The 22,753-nt window shown below is 55.5% G+C and overlaps 1 protein-coding gene across 1 annotated transcript; it reads left to right on the top strand.

The window, feature by feature from the left end:
- Window positions 1-636: 636 nt before the first annotated feature.
- On the top strand, window positions 637-22,577 carry AMN (amnion associated transmembrane protein). Its single transcript, XM_075031056.1, has 12 exons — window positions 637-679; window positions 2,929-3,047; window positions 3,176-3,220; window positions 12,495-12,582; window positions 14,109-14,344; window positions 15,922-16,059; window positions 16,142-16,250; window positions 17,358-17,440; window positions 18,428-18,614; window positions 19,357-19,531; window positions 21,878-22,007; window positions 22,293-22,577. Exons 1-12 carry the CDS (start codon window positions 637-639, stop codon window positions 22,401-22,403), a joined length of 1,464 nt encoding a protein of 487 aa, XP_074887157.1. The 3' UTR covers window positions 22,404-22,577.
- Window positions 22,578-22,753: the final 176 nt, after the last annotated feature.

The following is a 22,753-nucleotide window of genomic DNA, read 5'->3' as shown; positions in this document are numbered from 1 at the left end:
GGAGGAGGATGGTGGAGTCCTTCCTCCTCCTGCAGTCACGTGCGCTGGTGCCGCCGCCGGCTGCCACCTTCGACCCCCGGCAGCCTCAACAAAAGCAGCGTGGGGCTGCGCCGGCGCTGCCGCGGCGTGCGCCGGGTAATGAGCAAATCAGCTGGTGGCCAAAGTACAATTACAAGTCGTCGCTGGAAGCTGCTCTCTTCCAAGCGAGCTAATTGAAAATACATTGAGACCATTATTAGTAATTACAAGGTAGCCGGCATTCTGCAGGGGAGGGCGGCGTGGGACGTGCACGCGGTGCCCTTTAGCAGGACCCGGGTGGGTGGAGGGAGGGTGGATGGCGAGGTCCGGCGAGCCGACCCGGGGACCCTCTCCGCCTCCTCCCCCAGTGGCTCTCCCAGGCTCCCCGTGGATGCCAAGGCAGCGGGGACCTCGGGAAAGGAGCAGCTGTGAGAGCGAACCAGCTTCTGGGACTGAGCAAGGCTCTGGTCCGTACTGGGGGAAACCTGCCTCCCGCACCGGTTTACTCCCTTCCTCCTCGAGCCTCCTCGGGGCTGAGCCCATCACGTGCCCCCGCGGAGGGTCCAAGGTCCAGCCGGGCAGGGGCTGTGGAAGCGAGGGCTGGCAGCCTGCTGCAAAATGAAGCGCCCGGTCTTCCTCCTCGGTGTCCTGCAGCTCCTCGGTGAGTATGCCCAGGGCCCCACCGCCACGGTGAGCAGGGGTGACCGCCGGACAACTTGCCCATTTCGGGTGTGCTTTTGGCAATTCTGTTTCAGAGCAGAGCTGCAGGCTCTGTCACTTAAGGCGTAGCTGTTAACACAAATGGGGAAAGGTATTTCCAACCGGACAGAGCGAAGGCAGGGGAATGAGGCTGGGATCAGTGTATCATACCCCCTGCACCTCCCCAGGTTGAGTTTTCCTGCTCTTATTTGAAGCCAGCAGCTCCGCACTGCAGGACACATTCTCTGTTGAATATGCATGTCTCTTTGATGTTCAAGGACTGCGCTTCCCGGGAGACAAGGCTGATTAAATAGCACGCTGATATTTCCAGGGCTGTGGAGGGTGCAGGAATGCATCAGCGCAGCTGCACGGGGGGAAAAGGCTTTGCATCAGGAGATTAACCTCCACAGCCCCAGAGCCCCTGGCCCGAGGAGATGCCGCTGCTGATGCAGTCAGGTCAGCGCAGAGATCCATCCCTGCGTGTGGTGTGGCACGAGCTCGCTTGACACAACACCTTGCAGCTGTGGGAGCGTGAGGCGTGTGTGCAATGGGACCAGCTGAGCCTTTCTGCTGGGGCTCTAACCTTCCCGTTCCCTGGTTTTCCAGGAGAGGAGGGATGCAAGTCAACCGCAGCAGGGACAGAACAACTTGCAATTACCATCTCAGGGCTTTTTGCTTTCTTAAGCTCTTTTTGACTCCAAGCCAGCAAGGTGTTTGTGCCCACAACACTGCAAGCGGCTGCGTGGGTCCTGTCCTTATCACCGTTACAGGCCTTTTCCCTCTCAGTGGGTTTTAAAGTGGATATGGGGCAAGGGGGAGTTTGCTCTGCTTGAGGGCCCCTTCAGGCAGCTGAAAGCGGTGGCTGCAGCCCGGCGTGGGGCTGGGGGAGCCCATCTGTCCCTTGCACTCGGGTTCCAGCCCCTGTTCCTACATTAGGACTTCCGTTCTGATTAAATACACATCATTTTCTCTTCGCCTGGACGTGGCTACGTACAGCAAGTGGTCTCAGTGGTGCCCCTGGCAGAGTCAGACAGTGCAAATTACAATCCAAGACGTTTGTTGTTTGCTGATAAAGCCTCTGCAGAGCCTATTTAGCACAACTGGCCACATCTCTCCCCATCATTTGAACTGGCAGGGCCCAAGCTTTCTGCAGTGCACCTCCCTCCATCAGCTGGAGTCTTTCAGACCTCCCTCCCTTCCCCGGGTCGGGGGGTCCCCGGGCCCCCTCCTGCCCCCTCTCCACCTAACCTTCAGCACCCAAGTCCCACTGCCCTGCCTGGTCCTCTCCACCCCTGGCTTGCTATGTATTTTGTAGTTTTGTGGGGTTTTCCCCTCAAGAAAAGATGATCCATATTAAGAGCAAAGGTTGGTTGGGTTTGGGGTTTTTTTCCTCTTTTCTGTCTCATAACTCACTTGCGTGAAGCCATTTAATTGAGGCTGCTGGAGATTCATCTTCAGCTGGGTGTGCATCTCCCAGCCAAGCCTGGGCAATGCCAGGCCGGGAGGCGTGCAGCTCTGCCACGCTTATGCAGAGCGGGGTCAGGATGGAAACCCACCTCTGCCACGGCCCATCCCTGGCCAGCGGCCTCATCCCTGCGGGGACCCATGGGCAGGACTGCCACCATCCTGGCAAGCCCCATGGGGAAGACCTCTATTTCCCAACCTGCCTGTGCCTCAGGCTGCAGGACACCATTGAATCCTCCTCCTCCCGTCCCAATCACATGAAGCAAGCCCATATTTTGTGCTACACATCCCAGAGCAAATGCCTTTTCTCCTCTCACCCTGTCTTCATGGCCCTGCTGGCTCTGCATGCCCGCTCCGTACCTACTGGAAACACCAAGGTCGAGGGGTCTCTGCATGTTTGATTAGTCCGAGTGGCAACAAAACCCACTGCAATGAATGCTTAGGTACCAGGTGTATGTATTCTTGCCCATTGCTTGCAGGACTTTCCTGCCTTCTCTCTGTCTGCCAAGTATTTGTCCCTTACTCCTCTTCCTACCTGGGTGGGTAAAAGCCATCACCCAGCCAAAAAAATCCCTTGTACAGAGAGGAGGGCTGTGACTGCTCAACTGGAAACATGCAGGGGTTGCTCCTGGGTGGAAAATCCCCAAATGTGGCCTGAAAAGAATAACCCATGCCATAGCACATCCCAGAGAGGGCTCCCAGTGTCTCCCACGGACTGGGTTACGCTGTTTTCCCTGCTCCTCCCAGCTGCTGCAGCTGCCGTGTACAAGCAGTGGATCCCCAACACCAATTTTGAAACCGCCTCCAACTGGGAGAAAGGCAGAGTCCCCTGTGCCAGCGACGTGGTTCGTTTTGAGAAGAACAAGGTATCGGCCATTTTTATGTTATTTTAATTTTATTTTTATTTTAATTTTTTGCAAAACGCCATTGGGCGTTCAGAAAAGCCCTTTACCTGCCAGGGGAAAGCCTGCTTTTATTTTTCCTTTTCTTGTAGGTCATCTCAGTCTTCGTCGGGTCTCCCCATGCTCTGACGGACATGGTAAGGCAGCGTCTGGCGGCGCCGGGGGGGTGGGCAGGGGCAGGGCTGGCGCGGGAGCACTGCCAGCCAGGTGGCACATCCCCCTGTCCCCCCTTCTCCAGCGACTTTGACGTTTTGCTTCAGCCAGACTCGCCCAGGATGCCTCAGCTGGGGCAGGGAATGAGAGTCACAGCAGCCTTGGGGGTCTCTGTGCTGTGGAGCCAAAAAGCCATTTTCTGGGATTTTTTTTTTTTTTTCATTGGGGGTTACGGGGGGAAGAACCCTAAAACCCACTTTCATTTGGAAGAAGTTAATTTTTCCTCCCCAAAGGAAGGATAAAACCCCCTTTATGGGACTGAGGCCTTGGCAGTAGTTTGCTGAGGAGCACCAACGCACGGCACTGCCGATACAGAGCACGCTGTAGCCCTGGGCAGAGGCTAAGCGAAGCTGACATCAAAAGATCTTGAAATGAAAACAAACCGTTCTGGGAAATCCCAAAATGTTGCTCAAGAAATTTTCTTTCAAGTGCCATTGGGTTTTATATTTTTTCTGTGGCATTATTAGCCTGGCTGTGGAAGGATGGGTGCAACACCCTGCCGAAATGCACTTGTTGGGTGAGATAAGACTGGGGGGGTCTTGCCTCGGAGGGGTTTTTGAACAACCCAGTATCCCCAAAAAGAGGAGCCCTGCCCGGAGCAGGCCGTGCGGTGTCTCAATCCCTACAGTTTGGAGGGTCAAATTTAAGAGGGAGGAATTAAAGGGCAGAGCAAACCCACTGCCCCAACACGCTGGCATGGGACAGGTCACCGGCAAGCCCCATCCCAGCACTGGGACAGCACGAAATGGGCTGGATTCTGTTTGCAAAACCTCCTCCCCTGGACAGCACGAGCTTGTGGCCAAGTTTTCTCTCTCGGTTTTAGGGCGGCATTGCTCTTTTATCAGCCATTAAATCCAAACAAGCCCTTGAAATTTATGTGGTGTAATTTGTTCAGGCTGTCTATGCCACTAATAGTTTTGATGCTTTAATAATGCCATGTGCCACATTTAATCCCTCTACAAATATTTGGAGGAGTTACTTTATTTATATGGCATTTTAAATATGAATTTTAGAAGGAAAGAATGTACTGGGGAAATACGTACAAATATAATGTAATAAACGATGTGGAATTTACCCAGAGAAGAAAAGAGCAAAATATCACTCCAGTAGATTTTATTTTACTTACAGATGAATGTATAATATTTCTAAAGTACTTTCATCAGAGGCCTGCAAAGTGCATAATTGCAGAGCAGCGTTACTCATTACGGCGTAAGCCTTTCCCAACCAAGCTAAAGAGCGGCGCTGAGCCGCCCTGCGGCTGGCTGAAGGAGAGGGAGGCACACCGCCACCTTTGCACAGCTAATGACCCCCGTGGCTGTGCCGCCGCGCTGACCGTCCGACGGCTGCTCGGGTGGACGTTTCCCATCACGACTGAGGGATGGGGTCCGGGTGCCGGGCTGGCCCCCGACTCATCCCGATCAAAGGATCCAGCGGTCCTCGCGGGAGCTCCTGGTGACCCTCTGCTACCCCAGGGTTTCTCCAGGGCCCTGCTGCTGGCCAGCAGCTGTGTGGGCTCCAGGGTTGCAGTGAATATTATAGCCCCGCCGCTGTGCAGGAGGAGAGGAGGGCTGGGGGGCCCACAAGGGAATAAATCACGGCACCACTCCCCTCCAGCCAGGGGCTCGTCCCACTGCTGCACCGAATTGCACCGCCTGTGAGCAGCCAGGCTCGTCCCAGGCTATAACCCGTACTGCAGCTCACGCCTTTCTTCAGAGCATCACCGCCCCAGCGATTCACGATAAACTGTCCCAGCAAGTTTCCTAGCACGGTGGTTAATATTTCTTTGTAATTTCAGCTCAGCCACTTCCCTCCTGTACGCTGCCATGCTCTGTTGTCACCAGGTGATACAGGGACTGCCAAGATTAGGGATGAAAAAAGAATGAAATCCAGCACCTGAGCTGGTCTGCCACTTGTGGGGATGGCGTGAAATTTGGCAACCGGGCGATTGGAAAATGAATTGGTCGTGAGGCTTTTTGCAGAGAGGCTGGGCTGCACCTGTTGGGCTGCTGGCCGTGCTGCGCTGGAGCATTAATCACTTAAATCAGTAGGAATACATTAAGCTTTAGAGTCGCCATGGAGATGCGATACAGCCTTTGGCCAAAAAAAAAAAGAGCGTGTTGCTTGCTGTAGTAGCACAGGAGGAAACGCGCGGCCGGGGAAGGGGCTGGGCTCCCGTTGACTTTCATGAGGACAGTGCCCACCACGGCGGGTGCAGGGGGGGATGCTCAGTGCTGGTGCCCTGCCAATGGAGGGGGTTTAAACCCTCTGGTTATGGCTGCGCTTCCATAGGGACCCAGGCCACGGCACGGCTGTGGCTGCGATCCCGACATTTGCCCTGATAACACCAGCCCTGGTGCAGTTTGTGCCCCAGCTGGCCAGCACCGCAGCGTAGGCCAGGGATGGATGATGCCGCTTGCTATTTTTGGGGTGGCAGGAATCGGGTTTAGCCACGTGGGCAGAACAGCCTCGCTCGACCCCCACGGTGGCAGGGTCAGGGCACTGGCTGGGCTTATTCAGCAGCACCGATGTCACCTTTCCAGCTCTGCCCCGTCACCGAGCCCTGCCACGGTGGCGGCAGCTGCCCGTACGTCTTTCTTGCCCGCCTGGTGAGAGGCCACAAAAGGCTGGGTGAGGGTTGGGAACATGCAGGGCACGGGGGTCTAACCAGGGACGCCTTGCCCAGCCTTATATTTTTAGCTGCCTAATTGCGAGAGCAGAATGTACTCAGCTTTGCTGCAGGATGCTCCCGCTCGGTTCCTGGCAGAGATTGATCTCGAAATGCCAATTGCTCTCCAGGGGTACCGGCTCTAATGAATTGCCACAGTTTGTGCTCATCCCAGGCACTGGCGTTCCCTCCCCCCTGCTTCCCAAACAGCAGGGTAACGAAACACCCAGAGAAGGGATTATTTTTCCTTCTCCTGAGATGAAGATAAAAAATTTCATGGGAGCGCGTGTGTGCCAGCACATAATTACAAGCCCAAATCCTGCAGGCTTTTCTCCGGCAGCGTTCCCACTGAAGGTTTGCCCTAGGAAAGGAGTGCAGTAAACCAGCCTTTTACAGTCACCTCCCCAGTTTATTTGCTCCTTGCAGGCTAGTTTCCAGCGGGAGGAGTTATTAAAGCCTATGGTGGCCAGAGCAGCTTGCCAGCATCCCGGGCTGGAGCGGATGCTGGGGCAGGTCTGGCTGGGTGGCTGCTCCGTGGACCGGCTGCCTGCATCTCGAGCCGCTTCCCAGCTCTCTCTGACCTTGTCTGTGGAGGCAAATGGCTTTAAGCCTCTGTGTGCCTTCTGCATCCATAGCTCAAGTGTCTTGGGCTGGTTTACCTTAATGTGCTCCCTGAAGGGCTCCCAACGTCCCCGTGTCTCCCCGGGACAGCTGATTTCCGCACCCTGCTGCGACCTGTTTGGCTCCACATCTGGAGGTGTGCGCTGGGAGGCTGCAGTCAAATTAATGGCCTTTTGAGGCCCGTTGCTTTTTTTATCCCCCCAGTAAATGGGGCCTGCGGGGTAGTTTGGCAGGGGTGTTCCAGCCAGCACCTGCGTGGGACGGCCAGGAGCTGCGGCTCCTTTGTGGGGATGGGCAGGAGTGTGATGTTTCGGGGGCCCGATGTGCCAAGGCCACCCTTCTGCCAGGGGACACGGTGGCAAGGCCAGCTTGGGCAGGTGATGCGGGGAGCCCGCACCCTGAAACGCAATGTAAAACGTGATGAGCAGACACGGCAGGGGAACCAGCTCCTGCATTAATGACAGCGTGGCCGCGCTGCTGCCGAAGGACCCTGCCTTGCAGGAGGGGGAGGCAGGGACTCAGGCAGGGGAGAGCAGCCAAGCACCTCGTTAGCTTGCAGGGGATGACGCTGAAATGGTGATGTCCCACTGGTGCACTGCTCCTTTGCCTGAGCCCCTGCCTGCTCCGGGGGGGCAAAAGCAGGGGGGCAAAACAGAGGGGCAAGTTATTGCTGGGAGCAGAGGAGGGCTGGTGGGCATCTTCTGCCTGCCACCAATGGGTCCCACGGAGAGGAGCACTAGCTTCTGTGCCCTGCCCTGCACCAGCCTGCCTGAGTGTGGGTTTCATGGGGATAAAAACTGTATTTTTTGCCTGTTTTCCCTGGGATGCTAAAGCCCCCGCTCCTCATGGGGGCATGTGCCTGGACAGGGAGCTCTTTGGGCAGCAACCTCGTAGCCCAGCAGCAGGTCACCCTCCTCGGCTCACCCAGAGATCTCAGGGTGGCCGCAGGTCATCCTGCCTCAGTGGCCCCTCTTGCCAAGGGTCTGGAATAGCTGCTGTGGGATCGGGGGCCATGGCGGGGGCAGGCCAGATCTGGCAGTGGGCTGGCGGTGTGGGGTGCTGTGTGCGGCCGGGGGGAAGGAAGCCGGCCCAAGGATGCAGGTGGAAGCTTTACCCAGGCAGGAAAGCGACTAAATGAACCCCCGCTAACGAACCTAAGAAACCCTGTGGCAAGCAAGCCCTTGGCAACGCTCCAGAGCTGTCAAAAGGGATTCACCTGCAGATGAATCTGGCCCTGTGCCTTCCTGGCACTTTCAGCCAGCAGCTGGATCCCACCCAAGCACCCGCACGCCCAGCTGCGCTCAGACCTCCTGGCCCCAGTGGGTGTGGGGAAAATCTCCGTTATTCCCACCCACGGGCAGCCACAGGCAAGGGCTGCCTGCCTGCTGCCATCTGCGGGCTGCCGCTGCCCCAGCAAAGCAGGATGGGGAGAGATGATACAGAAATGGTTTTCCTTGCGCATTAATGCCTGCGGTGGGCTACAGCACTCCACGTTGGAGAAGTAACCCCCTCGCGTCCTGCCCCAGCGGTGTTTTTCGATGAGGTGCCACCAGCCGCAGCCCTGAAGCTGCTCCCGGGCTGGGATGTACCCGGGAGCCACGTGCAGCCCTGATGGCGACCGACCTGCTCGCTGGTGCACCCGTGGGTGCAGCACTGCGGAGTCCAGCGCGCCCAGGCAGTCTCGGTGTTGCGTGATAGGGATGGTGGCACCATCTCACCCGAGCAAGGAACCCAAATGTGTTGACGCTGCAAATTGAAACAAGGCTGGGGGAATAGCCGGCTGCAATCACGAGCCTCGCTCACCCGAGTTCAAAGCAGAAGTGCTGCGGTTTTTTTCCTGCGCTGATGACAGTGACACGCCAGTCACACTGCTGCTGTCAGTCATCTCAGCCCAATGCTCGTGAATCGAGCAGAGACAGGACGTGCCAGAGGCCAGTTCAAAGCCACCCACTTCAAAAGCTGCCTCTCAGGCCTTTGCTGTTTTTTTCTTCTGCGTTTTGGAGGTTAGTGTCATTTTCACTTACACGCTGGGGCAGTGGGGTGTCTTCTCAGTGAGTGGTGCAGCGCTGGAGTTGCAAACGTCGTGACTGGGGGCCGAGAGCCACATGGGGTCTTTCCTCTCTCTTCTTGCTGACTTTTTGATGAGAAAAATGATAACTGTGTTTCAATTGTCATTACACTTGATAATGATGACCAAGGAGATAAGTCATTTACCGGTATCAGGGATGGGAAATGACTAATGGGACTCTAAGCTTGCTGTATTAATGGCCCTGGGGTACAGGTTGGCAGGAGCAAGGGAAAGCAGATGAAACTGCCAGCTTTTTGGCTCTGCTCCTTTGGTACATGTCATTGCTCAGTTCAAAATGTACTTGGAAAGTGGCCCAGCCTATATGCAATTTCTATACTAAACTCCCAAATGCAGAAAGCCACTGCCCAACCAGAGTCCCTATTTGTCCTCTGCAGTGAGCTGAGATGCTTAATTTATGCTAGGAAAAAAGAAAAGGCAAATTATTTACAAACTAGGATCAACTGGACAATGGAACTACTTCTGAAATGCTGCCCAGTGGTGTGCATCTCGGGGAGGGCTGGTGGTGGATGGGCAACAGGTCCACCTTGGTGGGCAAGGAGCCATAGCTGTGGGGGCCAGCCTCCGAAATTCCTGCTACGAAGCAGAAGTACAGGGTTCTTCTTGCACTTCATGTCTGTGGAGATGAGGTGACTCCATCCCCTGGCTTGCATTGTGTTGCGTTGCATTTTAATTCCAGGGCTGGGGCTAACAGCATTTGGGCAGTCCCAGAGTGTCAAGTGGGACACCCTGTGTGCTGTGGGACTTTCATTTCCCTGCCACGCTCACGCTCACGTGGACTGCTTCCTCTGGGCTTGGGAAGTCCAGCCAGCCTGGGGTTTTGGCCCTAGTGGTGGAGGGGGTTCTCCAGTGCTAGCTGGAGAAGCTGCATCCTCTTGAGAGAGCCTTGAGGCCAGTGTCTCCTGAGCTCTGCACAGGCACGGCAGGCGTGGGGCAGGTTTAGCATGAGGCATTTTCTCCCACCTCTCCCCGTGGGCAGGATTGGAGCCGTGCACTGCTGACCCCGTGTCTGCTCCGCACCCCGTCCAGACCCCCCTCACCTGGACCCTCCCAGGCACAGGAGGACGCAACCTCAGTTGGTCGCTGGACCAGCATTTGCGCATCTGTGCGTGCATGTGTATCCCTAACCAAGCAAGCCCACCTCATCCCCGCTCTTGCCACACTGAACTCAGCCACGCCATGTGAATCCTTACCGGGTTTTTCTTGCTCTGGTTTGTGCATAATGCGTGCACACAATGCTCTTGCATCGCTCCCTGCAGCAGCGTGAGTGATGCAGCTTACAAATGTAGGCACATATTTGTCTAGGTGTTGTCTCTGGCTTTTTTTCTCCCCCCTAGTTAATTTATGAAGAGCCACACGAACAACCCCCTGGACAGGAAAGTTCATTGTGTCCTGCATGGCCACCGCAGGGTGTTTGGGAAGCTCTGACCCACAGCCGTTGTCAATGTGTTTGGTAACTACAGGGGAAAGAGCTGTCAGGCAGGCAGGGATGAGAGCAGGGACTTCCCAACCTGGTGGTCTCGATCCAGCCACATCACTCACAAACGCTGACTTCTGCAGCCTCGGAAAGCAAGCAGAGGCCAGCCAGTCGTGGCCCTGCTGTGTCACCCATCCCTGTCACCAGCAGCTGCTCTCTGATTTTTCTTCCTCCACCCAAGATCCCTGCAGCTGTGGGCCTGAGTGCCCACAGGTGACTGCTGGGAAGAGCTGGTACCCCGAGTCGGTGAAACGATCCACTACATCCCATCCAAAATCCCACTCTGAGCAGCACAGCTGGCCCCCAGCAGCCAGCTGGCCCCCCTCACTGCTTGGCCCCGTCATGCACAGCAGGCTGCAGGGTGGCAACCTGCAAACTGGGCAGGAGGCAGCGGTGAGGGGCTCCAGCCCGAAATGGCCCAGCGGGTTTGGGAGAAGGGACTTGGCCGGCAGTGCTGCTGGTGTCTGCCCTGGGTGTAGGTGTTAGCTGATTGCTCCAAAGTGTTCCACCCCCCCAATTCCTGTGTGGGCTTACAGGAAAACAAGCCAGGGCACTTCTGAAGTGAAGCACCTTGTGAAAGAAGTTGGTAGCATAGACTTTGCCCAGCAAAAAGCAGGCCAAGCCCTGAGCCTCAAAACATCACTAGACACAGCTTTTATATCTGCAGCTAAAGGGCACATTGTCATTCATATCCCAGCAGACTTTTCAGCCTCTTTCAGTGCTTCAGTATTGGAAGAATTGGCTTTACTCAAGAGTAATAGAAATTCAGAGAACTTGATGGCGTGGTTTCCAGTTAGGCACGACACATGCTCCTGGAGCAGGGTCCATAGGCAAAGGCTTCTTCCTAGCCGGTGGGGAGACTCCATACCCTTGGGGCAGATGTTGCCCAGACCTCAGCTATTCACCTCGTCATCCCCTCTTGTCCAGCCCAACGTACGACATCATTGCTGGGTCTGAAGCGGATGGTGCACGGGAGCACTGCAGGGCTCTTCTCAGTGTCAGCCGTCCTCTGCTCTCCACCCTGGCTTCTCACAGTTCCTGAACCAAGAGGGGGACCTGGGCTATGGCCTTCAAAGCACCACACCACCAAGGCACTACACACCTAGACCGCTGCCTACAGCTTGGGGGTGAGGAGCATTTTGCCATGTCCACCCCCCCCAAGACAGTCCCTGTGTGGGACAGAGCATCCTCAGGCAAGACCGCCCCAAGGACAGAGAGCTATCGCAGCCACCCACAGCAGTCGTTCATAAGTCTTGCTTTCTCTAACCTACATGCATATTTAAAGACCAATTAAGTAGACGAAACCTTAAAATCCCATCTAACGTGCTTCTGCCTGAGCACAGGATCCAGTGCATCAGCATAACGCAGCCCTGGAGGGCTTCCAGCTGCTCTCTGGGGAGTGATGCTAAAACCCTGGACGGACTGAGTTAGAGGAGAAGGGAGCCTTGAACATCACTCCTTCCTATGTGAAAATATTGGGGAAAAACCAGACTTTCTCTCTGGCAGTTTCTAAACATAAAATAAGATGGGCTGGGCGGAATAACCTATGTGCTGTGAATGAGTTGCCTGATGCAGTCATTTGCCAAGGCCTGTCTCGGAGTCGGCAGTGCCAGCTGGTGACCTGGGTGCCCACGGCTCCTTGCTGAAAGGGCTCCCATGGCAGAGCTGCACGTGTTGATGTTTGTCCTTGTGCCCACGAGCAGAAGCCTGGCTGAGCTGAAGCCAGGCAAGTGTGGTGACCCTGACTACCTGCCAGTGACGTTCTACCCAACCAGAAGAGGGTCTAGCTATGGCAACTTGTGCCAAATGCTGCTGTGTGTTTTACTTAGCTTGCGCTGAGTGCGAATCTACTAGCTGACACCTCACCAAGCATTGCTTGGGCCCCTGAGGTATTTTTCATGGGGCAAGTGCAGCCCCCGGAGGTGGGAACCCATTAAGCGAGGGGACATCTGGGCACTTGCTGAGTAAGGTTGGGTTTTTTATGGCATACCAATGTATAAAGCCATTCCTGAGCTGCTGGGAGTGTGTGCAAGAGGAGGAAGGAGCTGTCAAAAGAGCTTATTTTGCTTTTACTTTGTTCTTGCTTCCCCGAACGCTTCATGTTTTTCTGTGTTACTGGAAGATAACGTCAAACTGCCTCTCCACATCGCAGCGTCCCCGTCTGTAAGAACGGGAGCTGATACTTCCACATTAACTTGGGGCACGGCGAGGGTAACTCCTAATGACTGTAAAGTGCCTTGGAGACAGCAAGTGTAATAGGCAGCCTAATAATTAGCACTGTTATTTGATTACAAGCCTGGGTGGCTGGCAGCGGGATCACACAGTAATACTCTGAATCCCTTCGTCTAGTACCTGCCCCTGAATGGAGAATTCGTGCTGGCATCTGGTGCAGGATTTGCAGCTTTCGATGGCAGCTGGGATCCAGGCTGTGACTCAGGTATTTTGTGCCCAGACCAGTCACCCCGTCAGCCCCTGATTAATCATGCAAATTCAGCCCAAACACTTCTACAAAGGTCTTTCCTGTCCCACCTCAGAGCAAAGTGAATCACTCCTCTTTTAATACCTACCTTTTCTTTGATGACCTCCCTCACATCAGATCTTTTTTTTCCTGCTAGATCACCTGTCTTCTAAAAAAGTAATTATAGTAGGGAAGCCTTTGAAGTTGTAGCAGAGAGGCAAATATTGTTTGTATTTTACCCTGCCTATTAAGCATGTAGCCACATCAAAGCCCTTTTATTTTCTTTGCCATGGTTTTTCTAAAGAAAACCGTTTAGGAATTACACACCGGTGAGCTGAACCGCAGCCATCGCAGCGAGCTGGCCTTTGGCCCAATGTGCACAGGCACTTCGGTGTGAGCGCATCCTTCCCTCCTCTCTTAGCCTCCAGCCCAGGTTTGCTGTGACTGAGACAGCAGGTTTGTTTCACTGGTGCCTGTTATTAGCCTGAAAGCTGTTTGCTAGGGAGATGTATTTTGGGTATTTAAGAGCTACCTAATGCTTTCAGTGGCAAGTAATTTTTTTAGTTCAGCTGCAGGAAAGGAAGAGTCAAAAAGTGTGCCTGTGTTCTGACTAGCAAAAAAAAAGAGAAAAAAGAAAGAAAAAGCCCAAACGGGTCTGCCCAGAGGAAGGGCTGTAGCATCAGGCTCTCCGGAGCCACTCCAAAATCCTTCATCCCTATCATTTTTCTGCTTTGGAGCTGTTTGCCCCCCATCAGGGATGCTCTGGCAGCTGCGCTTTGCACTGGGCTTTTCCTGCTGACCATGGGCTGCTCCCCTGAAACCAACAGGCACTTCTGGGGCAACTTTCACAAATGGATTTTTTTAAAGCATGATTTTAAAACAAATGCCAATAATTCAGTCAATAAATGCCTGCACGCTGGTTGAATCGGTAAAGATTCAGCTGTTGGGGAAGGGTAAGAAGGAAGCAGGGCACTGCGTGATGATACTAACTGTGGTCAGCAGGGAAATGGTTAATAGTTAAGTAATTAATGGTTAAATGAGCCACTGGTTTTGGGGTTACCCACTGCAGGGAAGAGGGCTGGTCACATTTCTGCAGGCCTGCCAGGCTGCTTGGGAACTGGGATGTGAATTATCATACCCATTTTTATCGAGTTTAGCTGTTATTCAGCATTTAGGCAGCTGGTTTACTCCCTAACCATGAGGGTGAGCTTTAAAGAAGGGGGAAAAATGTCCTGTGGGATCTGGGGGCAGAGGTCTGCAGCCAGAAGTGGGGTCCAGGCTGAGCTGCTGAGACCCCAGCCCCGAGCACTGGAACGCTCCGCAGAGCTCCGGGACGTGCCTGCGGCAGCCGGGGTGGTGCCGGGGCCAGCTCCTCACTCCCTGCCCGCAGGGCGAGCTCCTCCGCTTCGGGCCAAGCAGTGCCTGGTTTTACCAACCCAAATGCATCTGCTGGGGCTGCGGATTTGGGTCCGGGTCACGCTCAGCCTTTCCTGTTGCTTTTCCAGGTGCGACAGTGAGGTTCGCTGATGCTGAGCACCACGCCTGGTTCAACCCCACGCTGTGGCAGGCCGTGTCCCCCGACGGCGAGCTGGAGCCAAGCGGGCGCATCTTTTCCGTGGATGAGGAACGCGTCCCGTGCCGCTACGACGATGTTATTTTCCAGCCCGAAACCTCCTTCCGGGTAAACGTCGACTCATCGCAGCGAGTGATTCATCTCCGCAGCATCTCTCTCATGGGCCAGGTAACGAGGGGACGAGGAGAAACCAGCTCAACGCCTCCTCGCCACGGCCCCAAAGTAGGTCAGGAGAGGAAGGACCAGCCAGGGGTGGAGGAGTGGGGCTGCGTGGGGAGATGGGGCACTCCCACGGTGCTGCAGCTTCACGGGCTGCTGCTGCTGTGGATGGTCTCGACAATTTTTTTTTCCTTCTACTGTTTTGTTATCACCTCCCTCCCTGCGGTGTGGGAGCACAGGCCATCTCACTATTCGCATTAAAAAAAAAAAAAAAGGCCAGTATGCACAGGTCGAACCACCTGCGAATGGCATCTTCTCTGGCACCCAGGGGCTGCCCCTTTCCCAGGCACGTGTCCGCAACCGCGCTGCTTGGGGACTCTTGGGGACACCTCGCTCCCGCCCCCGACCTTAACATGGCCCGTGGCTCGGTGATCGTCTCCCAGCTTTGCTTCAGTACTGTTCTTTAATTGATTGGAAGGATAATTATGGAAATGCTGGCAGCCTGCTGTGCTTCAGCCCAGGAATCGGGCGCACAACGAGCCCCGTCCCTCGCCGGTCGGAGGAGTGAAAGATCACAGGCGCTGCAGCAGTAAACACAGGCTCCTTCCAGGAGTGGGAGATGTGGCAGACATTTTACATGTTATTTATTATTTCTACTGCTGCACTGCCTGGGATCTGCCATTTCAGGACCAGGCATTAGGTAAGTGCTTTTTGAGTTATAAACTCAGGCGGTGTCCAGGCGGGTGCAGGCGAGTCTGGACAAGGCAGCACCCAACGGAGCTCACCTCGGGGACACGTAGCCCCAGGGATGCAGAGGTGGATGGTCCTGGGTGCTTGGAGTGATGCCAGTCCCACTGATACCCGGGGACTACCCCACGGCACATCATCCGCCCCCCCAGGGACTGCAGCGGGCTGTGCCCCAGGGCAGAGGCTGCTGCTGAGCAATGAGGTGGAAGGAGAAGGAGCTTTTTATTTTTATGATTGTGATTTCCTAAACACTGACCTTGTAAGCTACTTTTTGTCACTTTGTAGCCAGCCCACTCCTTGCTCTGTGTGGGGTATTTTCACCCCAGGGCCTGAAAAATTCTTCTGTTGTGCCAGGGCACGGGGGAGCCTCCTGTGGAAGACGGAGGGTGAGGGAATTACCGGCAGCTTGGCAGGACAAGGCTGGTCAGTCCAGCTCAGCCTTTGCTAATGCCAAGCCCGCTGAAACGCTTCCCAGATTGAAGGAAAATACCTCAGATCCAACCCCTTCCTCCCAGTAATTAAAAGCTGATAACTTGAATTCTCTGGGCCGGCAGAAAGAAGGAAAGCAAGAAGAAAAAGAAGCCCAACCACCTCATGACTTATTTGTGGTCCTTTTTTCTGGTTTTAAATTAGAAAGGTTTTTTTCTCTTGGCCCCGTGGAAAAGCCTGAATGGATGTATTGGCAGGATTTTCCTTCTGTACTCTCCCTGTGATGGGGCTGCCCCAAGCCGGCCGTCAGATGTGGCACCAGGCATCCCGGTGACACGGCCGGGTGCCCGGGGACAGCCCGGGGACCTGGCTGGGGATACTCATCGGCTTTGCTGCTCTTCCCCGTGCAGGAGCTCAGCAGCCCCGAGGCCTGGGCTGGGTACCTGCGGGGTCCCTCTGCCCCGCTGCAGTTTCACGGCAATGGCACTCTCCGGGTGACGGGCACCGGCTGTCCCGACAAGTCCGGCTGCGCCTGCGGGAACGCCCCGGTGAGTCTGCCCATTGCAATTTAGGGGGGCTGCCATCGCCGTTGGCGGGGCGAGGGACTGACGCTGCCCTGCTCTCCTTTAGGATGGCCACCGCATCTGCGCGGCCCTGCTCGGGGTGTCGGGGAGGCAGTGCCCAGCGCCAGCGTGCCAGAGCCCTTTGCAGCCCCTTGGCCACTGCTGCGGGGTCTGTGGTGAGTGGGGGGCACGGCCCTATTCCTCCTCCCCGCTGTGCTGGCTGCCCCAGTTCCCTTCCCCTGGCTCCGTAAGGGAAAGCTGGGAGCGGGGGGTGCTGCTGGTCATGGGCTGAATTTTTGCTGTATCACTGCTCCCACGGGTCCTATCTGCGGGTCCCATCCGCAGTTCCCATCTGCATCCTGGGTGCCACCCTCCCAGGGCATGTCTCCGAAGCATCAGCCTGTCTTCTGGGAGCCTGTTCTGAGTTGCAGCCCTTTGTCCCTGCCTCTGGTTTATCTTGTCAGGATGTCACAGCTCGTCAAGCTAATAGGGCTCTGCTGAGTTTATGCAGTGTAAAACACTCAGAGGAAATGCACCTTTTTCACCATAATGTTAGCTTTCCAACAGCAAGTTTGTTTCATTTCATTTGAAATAAAAACATGCAGATTGACAGCGTTCCCTCTGCAATGGGCACTTCTCCATTAATCTGCCTGGAAGGTTGCTAAGGGGAATTTTTCATGCACAATTGTACCTAGATATTTGGTATATCATATTTGGTATATCGTACCAAATCCATTAAAACGGCATCATATGTTTCTCTGATGTGCTCCTAAAAGCAGAGCTCCTTAAAGCCTTTAGGAGAATTTCATATTTCAACAAATGCTTACTTGCATTTTTTCCAAGGAAAACTTTTGACTCAATGACTGCAGTGCAGCGGTATGGGGAGCGCAGGTGTTCCCCAATCTCCGCCTTCTCCCCAAAGCCAGGGTAGCGTTGCTGAATCGCAGCCTTGCAGCCCCAAAACCAGGTACATGCAAAGCGTCCTGGAGGGACACATGGGGGAAAGATTTCCAGGGAAAGCTTCTCTCCAGAATATGGTGGAAACCAAAAGCCTTTCATCAAACCCAGTTAATAAAAAGACCAGCGAGGGAGAGAGAGGTTTCTTGGGGCAGCACTGCTCAGGCAGGGCTGTGGAGCCGCCTCTCCTGAGCCCAGCCAGACCAGTTGCACAGATATACTGGAGGGTCCCCAGTGCCTTTCGTGGCAGTCGGAGCTGCGCTGCCGTGGCAGCTGTCTGCCCGGGCTCGGTGACAGTGTCATGTCTGTCTGTTTTCGGGTTGCAGGAGCCACCATTAACCTGGATTTCACTCCTGATTTTGACCTGCAGAAGTACCGGGACAGGCTGGTCCAAGGCTTGCTGAGCCAGGTACGTGAGCCTGCTGGATTGGGAGGGACTAACGAAACCACAAGCCACTGGCCACATCTGCCGGTGACCCGATGCTGGTGGGGCTGTCTGGGGGAAGCATGCGGTCCCAGCGATGCAGGGCGTTCAGCATCACTCCTCACTAGCCTGCAAGGGCTCACCTCCCTCATTTGGCCTCTTGGATGAGCCAACTTGCCATGGGGGCTGGCACAGCCTCCCTCGCTCCCCACCACAGCCCCCTGCCCCTCTCAACGCGGGGCAGGAGCAGCTGCCGGCATGCAGATGGGGAAGGATGCAGGGGGGCTTGCTGGAAACCCTGGTCTAGAAAACACAGGAGGTCAGCTCTGGATAACGTGGGAGGTCAGCCCATGCAGCTGGGATCACGCAAACCTGCAGCAGGGGATCCCCGTGACCTCTGGGAGACGGCTCCCAACGCTGGGCTGCTTTTTGATTCCCCAGTAGTCCAGCTCTAGGTGGGTAACCGGCACTGACCAGCACTCGGATGCGTGTTCTACAAGGCATCGCTCCACGCTGCTGCTTGTCAGACACAGCACGGTATCCCTCCTCCTGGCTGGGAGCTGCCGGGGGAGGAGGGGTGCTCCGAGTTACACCGGGAGGATCGATATCAGAGTATTGCTCTATTGATCCCGAGCTGAAAGCCTGCTGTCTGCCCTCCTTACAGCCGCACATGTCTTAACACAGCGTGTAATGGGTGCGCTACACGAAATTGCTTTCTCGGCACGCTCACCTCCGCGGGGGGATGCTGCGTGCAGGGTGCTGGTCACAGCTTGGAAGGGAGGGGAGGTATGAACCTCTCGTTTGGGAGACGCAACGGCACTGCAGTAACAGGGATGGCAGCTCTGTGATGGGGATCACATGAAGATTTATAGGTGGGCCTTGCTGGTGCATCCATCGTGGCTGTCTGTAGAGGTGACTGATTTCTGCCTGCCACTTTCATGGGTTTTACGTGTCTCCTTGTGCTTTGAAAAGCCCAAGTATGCCAGCGTGCGGATGGCCATATCCAAGGTGCACAAAGCGCAGACCTTCCTGGGAGTCATACCCCGAAGCTCCACTCCTCTCATCCAAATCGTGCTGATCGATGATGGAGCAGGAGCGCAGATGGGCAGCACTGCGGAGCAGCTGGCAGCAGACATCATGGAGGACGTAGCACAGCACGGTAATGCCGCTGTCCTCGGCGGGTCCCCCGCGGGTGCACCAAAACCCACTGCTGTCCGGAGCTCCTTGTCCTCCGCCAGCAGCCCACGTGTCCAGTTGGGTTTTGAATGTCTCCAAGGATGGAGACTCCACAACATCTCCAGGCAACCTGTCCTTGCGATTGACCACCTTTGCAGCAAAACATTTTTTCTTATATTTAACTGGAATTTACTGTATTTCCATTTGTGCCCATTGCCTCTTGCCCTGTCACTGGGCATCGCTGATAAGACCCTGGCCCAGCACTCCATCTGTGTCTCACCAGGGCAGAGCAGAAGGGAAGGCTCACCTCCCTTGACCTGCTGGCAACTCCCCTCCACATGCAGCGCTGGATACCATTGTCCTTCCATGCCACGTCTGGCTATGGTCAGCTTGGTGCCCACCAGGACCCCCAGGTCTCCCTCTGCAGAGCTGCTTTCCAGCCAGAACGCTGCATGTAGAGGCAGCCATGTAAGTTGGCAGATGCCGATGAGCACGTAGGTCGCAGCCAGGGGACCTGGTGGTTGCGTGGGTAGCAGCCCCACATGGCCTTGTCCCAGTAGAGTCCACCCAGCTGTGTACCCACCCCCTGTCCCCGGGGGAAGGTGATCAACCAGGCGAGAAGTGCCAGACCCAACTGCAGGCTCCCTCTGCCCTGCGCGTGAGTTGGTGTGGGGATGTGTTGCCCTGTCCAGTCCTCACCCCTGTTTCTTCCTGCCCTTTCCCAGGTGAAACACTTGGCATTTCAAGTGGCAAAATGGAGGCGGCCACTGGCAGCGCTTTCAGCAGGCAAGAGGGCAGCCATGCATTGAACAGGATCATAGTGGGGACGGTCTCAGGGCTACTCTTCAGTCTCCTATTCCTTGGAGGGATCCTCTTTCTCTACAGAAAGGGAAAGCTAAGGTACGGGTGAGGCTTCCGCTGGCAGCATGTTGCCAGGCTTCTCCTGCCTGGGGGCAGCTATCATCCCCAGGCTGTCCTTCTAGCCAGGCTGGTGGCAGGAGACATGCAGGGCTGCCCAGAGCTCCCATGGTCGTGGGCATGGCTGGGTGGTCTGCTATATCCAACATTACTAGTTCATAGCATCACAGAATGGTTTGGGTTGGCAGGGATCTTTGAAGATCGTCTAGTTCCAACCCCCCCTGCCATGGGCTGGGACATTTTCCACTAGATCAGGTTGCTCAAAACCCCATCCAACCCGGCCTTGGGTGCGTCCAATGATGGGGCAGCCACAGCTTCTCTGGGAAACCTCTTACAGTGCCTCACCACCCCCACACTAAAGAATTTCTTCCTTATATCTAGCCTAAATTTACCCTCTTCTAGTTTAAAACGATTGCCCTCGTTGTTCTTCACAGTTTATTGGCAGTGAGGTGGCTGAAGGGAACTTTGTACTCTTGGACTGGTACGTGGCTGGGAGGACTTGCTTCTTGGTGCCATGGTGCACGGTGTACTCTGGTGGGAGTGGGTGGCTCGGCTGGAGCTCTGCACAGCCTGGTTGTGCTGCCTGGGGCCATCTCCTGTTCCTTGTAACTGTTAGTTTGTAGTCCTGCTGGGGGATGGAGGACTGAAACTGCCAGCTGCTAAATAGAAACGCATCAAAATAAGTCAAAGCGCGCATCCTGCAGCTTTGTAGCCATGAAAGGGAGTGACAGCATCCAGAAGCGAATGCAGCTTCTGGTGCAGAAGTTGCTCACGCTGTGAGGAGAGTGGTGTGCGGGTCCCGGGGGAGGGACAGTGGGGTACGCGGCACCTGACCTCACCGCAGCTGGGAGCTGGTCAGAAACACCTTCTCCATCACCTTTTCTCCTCACAGCTTGGTGACAGGCTCCAGCAGCGAATAGGGCATCCCAGCAGCACCCACAGCAGGCGCTTGGGTCACCCACCTCTGCTCCTCGCTCACGTGCCCACCTTCACGCGGGGCCCTGTGTCTCCCAAGGAGGGTTTTGCAGGATTTATTGGCAGGTGTATTTGTGTGGGGGGCTGTCCGCTGAGCCGCTGTGGATCATCTCACCTACTTGACCATGGGCAAACAGGATGGACCCTGTGCTTTCTATAACCGGGGGGGTGGGAACTGCTTTAATTTGTGCGTGCAGGGTGCATTGATGACTCCCAGGGCGTGCCAGCCATGTTGCAGGCTCACAAGTCAGGTTGTTTCTTCCCTCCTGGTTCCTCTGCTGGGGTTTTCTCACCACAGAGCAGAAGCTGTGGCCAGGGATGCTTGCCCTGCCACTCAGCACGTGCTGACGTGACATTTCCTAGCAATAAACCTGCGCCTTCGTTTAATTTCTAAATAAAACTCCCAGCCCCATAATTGCTACTTGATGATTTATCTTCCACTGACACTTCTTTGGATGCCGGACAGGCCTTTGAAACCGGCTCCGTCAGCGGCGAGAGGGAAGTTCGTGTAGCTACAGGAGACAGAGCTGAACCCAAGCCCAGGCCATGTCCCCAGCTGACCTGTTCCTGCTGCGTGTCCCCAGGTGGCTTCGGGGCAGGGCCCTTACGGGCAGCGCTGCCGAGCCTCGTGGAGGCATCCGACACCAACAGGGATACTGCAAATTAGGCAGGAGGCTCTGCGAGCTTGCAAACAGAGTCTGCCTCCATGCAGCGGAGCCATTCTGACCAGCAGCGAAGCGGCGAATGTAGCTTGTTTCCACCAGAAAGGGCCTGGCACAGCCTCCCTGCAGATAGCACAGCACCTCCGATCACGTACATAGAGCCTGTGGTCACAGTGTTTAAGTATCGGTGGGCTCTCAGGGCCAGTGGTGACATCTGCGGCCCCACTGCTGAGCCCACCCACACCAGGTGCCTGGTGCAGGGTATGATGCTCAGTGACTGGGACCCTTAGGATAAGAGTAATGAAGAAAATAATAAAAGTAGTGATGGTGATTAAGAAGATAATATGAATAACATGATAAAAATAATGATAAAAGTAATTAGTGCTTGTTGAGACTGCAGTGGGAACAGGTGTCAGCTCTGTGGCAATTCATTTTAGGCCACAGGGGGAGAGTGATGGCTCCAAAACGAAGCCTGTGCTGGGGTTGTCTGCCTCTGACAAACTCCCCTCCAGGATGCAGGTCCCAGCCCTCCAGGTTTAATGGTTTCTGCTGGATAGGGCTGGTTTTCCCTGTGAAAGGGTACAAACATCCTGCTTCAGACAGCCTGAAACTTTGCCCCCATATTTTCCCATCCACCTCTTGAAGATGCAGTGTTTCGGCTGGGGGAGCTGCTGGGACAGGAGGGGTGCAGGTGGGTGATGCTCGGGTCTCTCCCCAGATTGCCCACCCTGCGCCTCCCCCGGCCCTGGGACAGAGCAGAGGAGATGGCGGCCCCTGACCCAGCCGGTGACAAAGGCTTCGACAACCCCATGTTTGGGGTGGTGAGTTGCCGCTGCCCCGGGGACACGGGGATGCTCGGGGACGCTCGGGGACGTGGGCAGGAGGCAGCAGGGCCCCAGCCAGGACCCTCTCAGGTGCTGGTGGAGGTGCAACGCGCCCGGCAGGGCTCCTCCTTTCTCCAGCCCAGGAGGGATTTTGGGGATGGTCCCGTCCTCCCATGGGTCACCAGCTGCTCGGCTGCTGCAGGGAGTCAGCACTGGGTGGGTTTTGGCGAGGGTTTTGCTTCCCTTCCCCATCAGTTGATTTTCCCTCATTAGCCACTGCAGGAGCCACCGAGCACTGACTGCGGAGAGGAGACGCCGCAGGAGATGGCTCCCAAAGACCACCAGGTCTTCTACCTCAACCCTCTGTACGATGCAAGCGAGACGGAGACCTGACGGCGCGGCCTCATGCTGGGGACACCCACCACCTCCCTGGGAACACCGCCGCCTCTCCAGCCCTCACAGCCCCTCTCATCACTCCTGGTGGGATCTAAAGAACAAGCAGATTCCTCCTGAATAAAAGTCAGCATGGTGAAGGAAACCACAGCAAACCTTCACCATTAGGGCTCAGCCGCACAGACACAGCCTCCCTGGTGTCACTTCTGGGTTTTAAACTGTGGGGGGTTTTTTCAGTTGTTTTTAGACAGTTCAACATTGAGATTTGGGTCTCAGGTGATAGCTGGGGTAGTTGGGGTCTAACTCAGCACCCTGTGCTTTAGCCAGCACCATGCTGGACTTGCCCAGGG

This window comes from Buteo buteo, chromosome 6, assembly GCF_964188355.1.
Source record: "Buteo buteo chromosome 6, bButBut1.hap1.1, whole genome shotgun sequence".
Lineage (NCBI taxonomy): Eukaryota > Metazoa > Chordata > Aves > Accipitriformes > Accipitridae > Buteo > Buteo buteo.
This window is presented reverse-complemented; position numbering and strand designations above follow the sequence as displayed.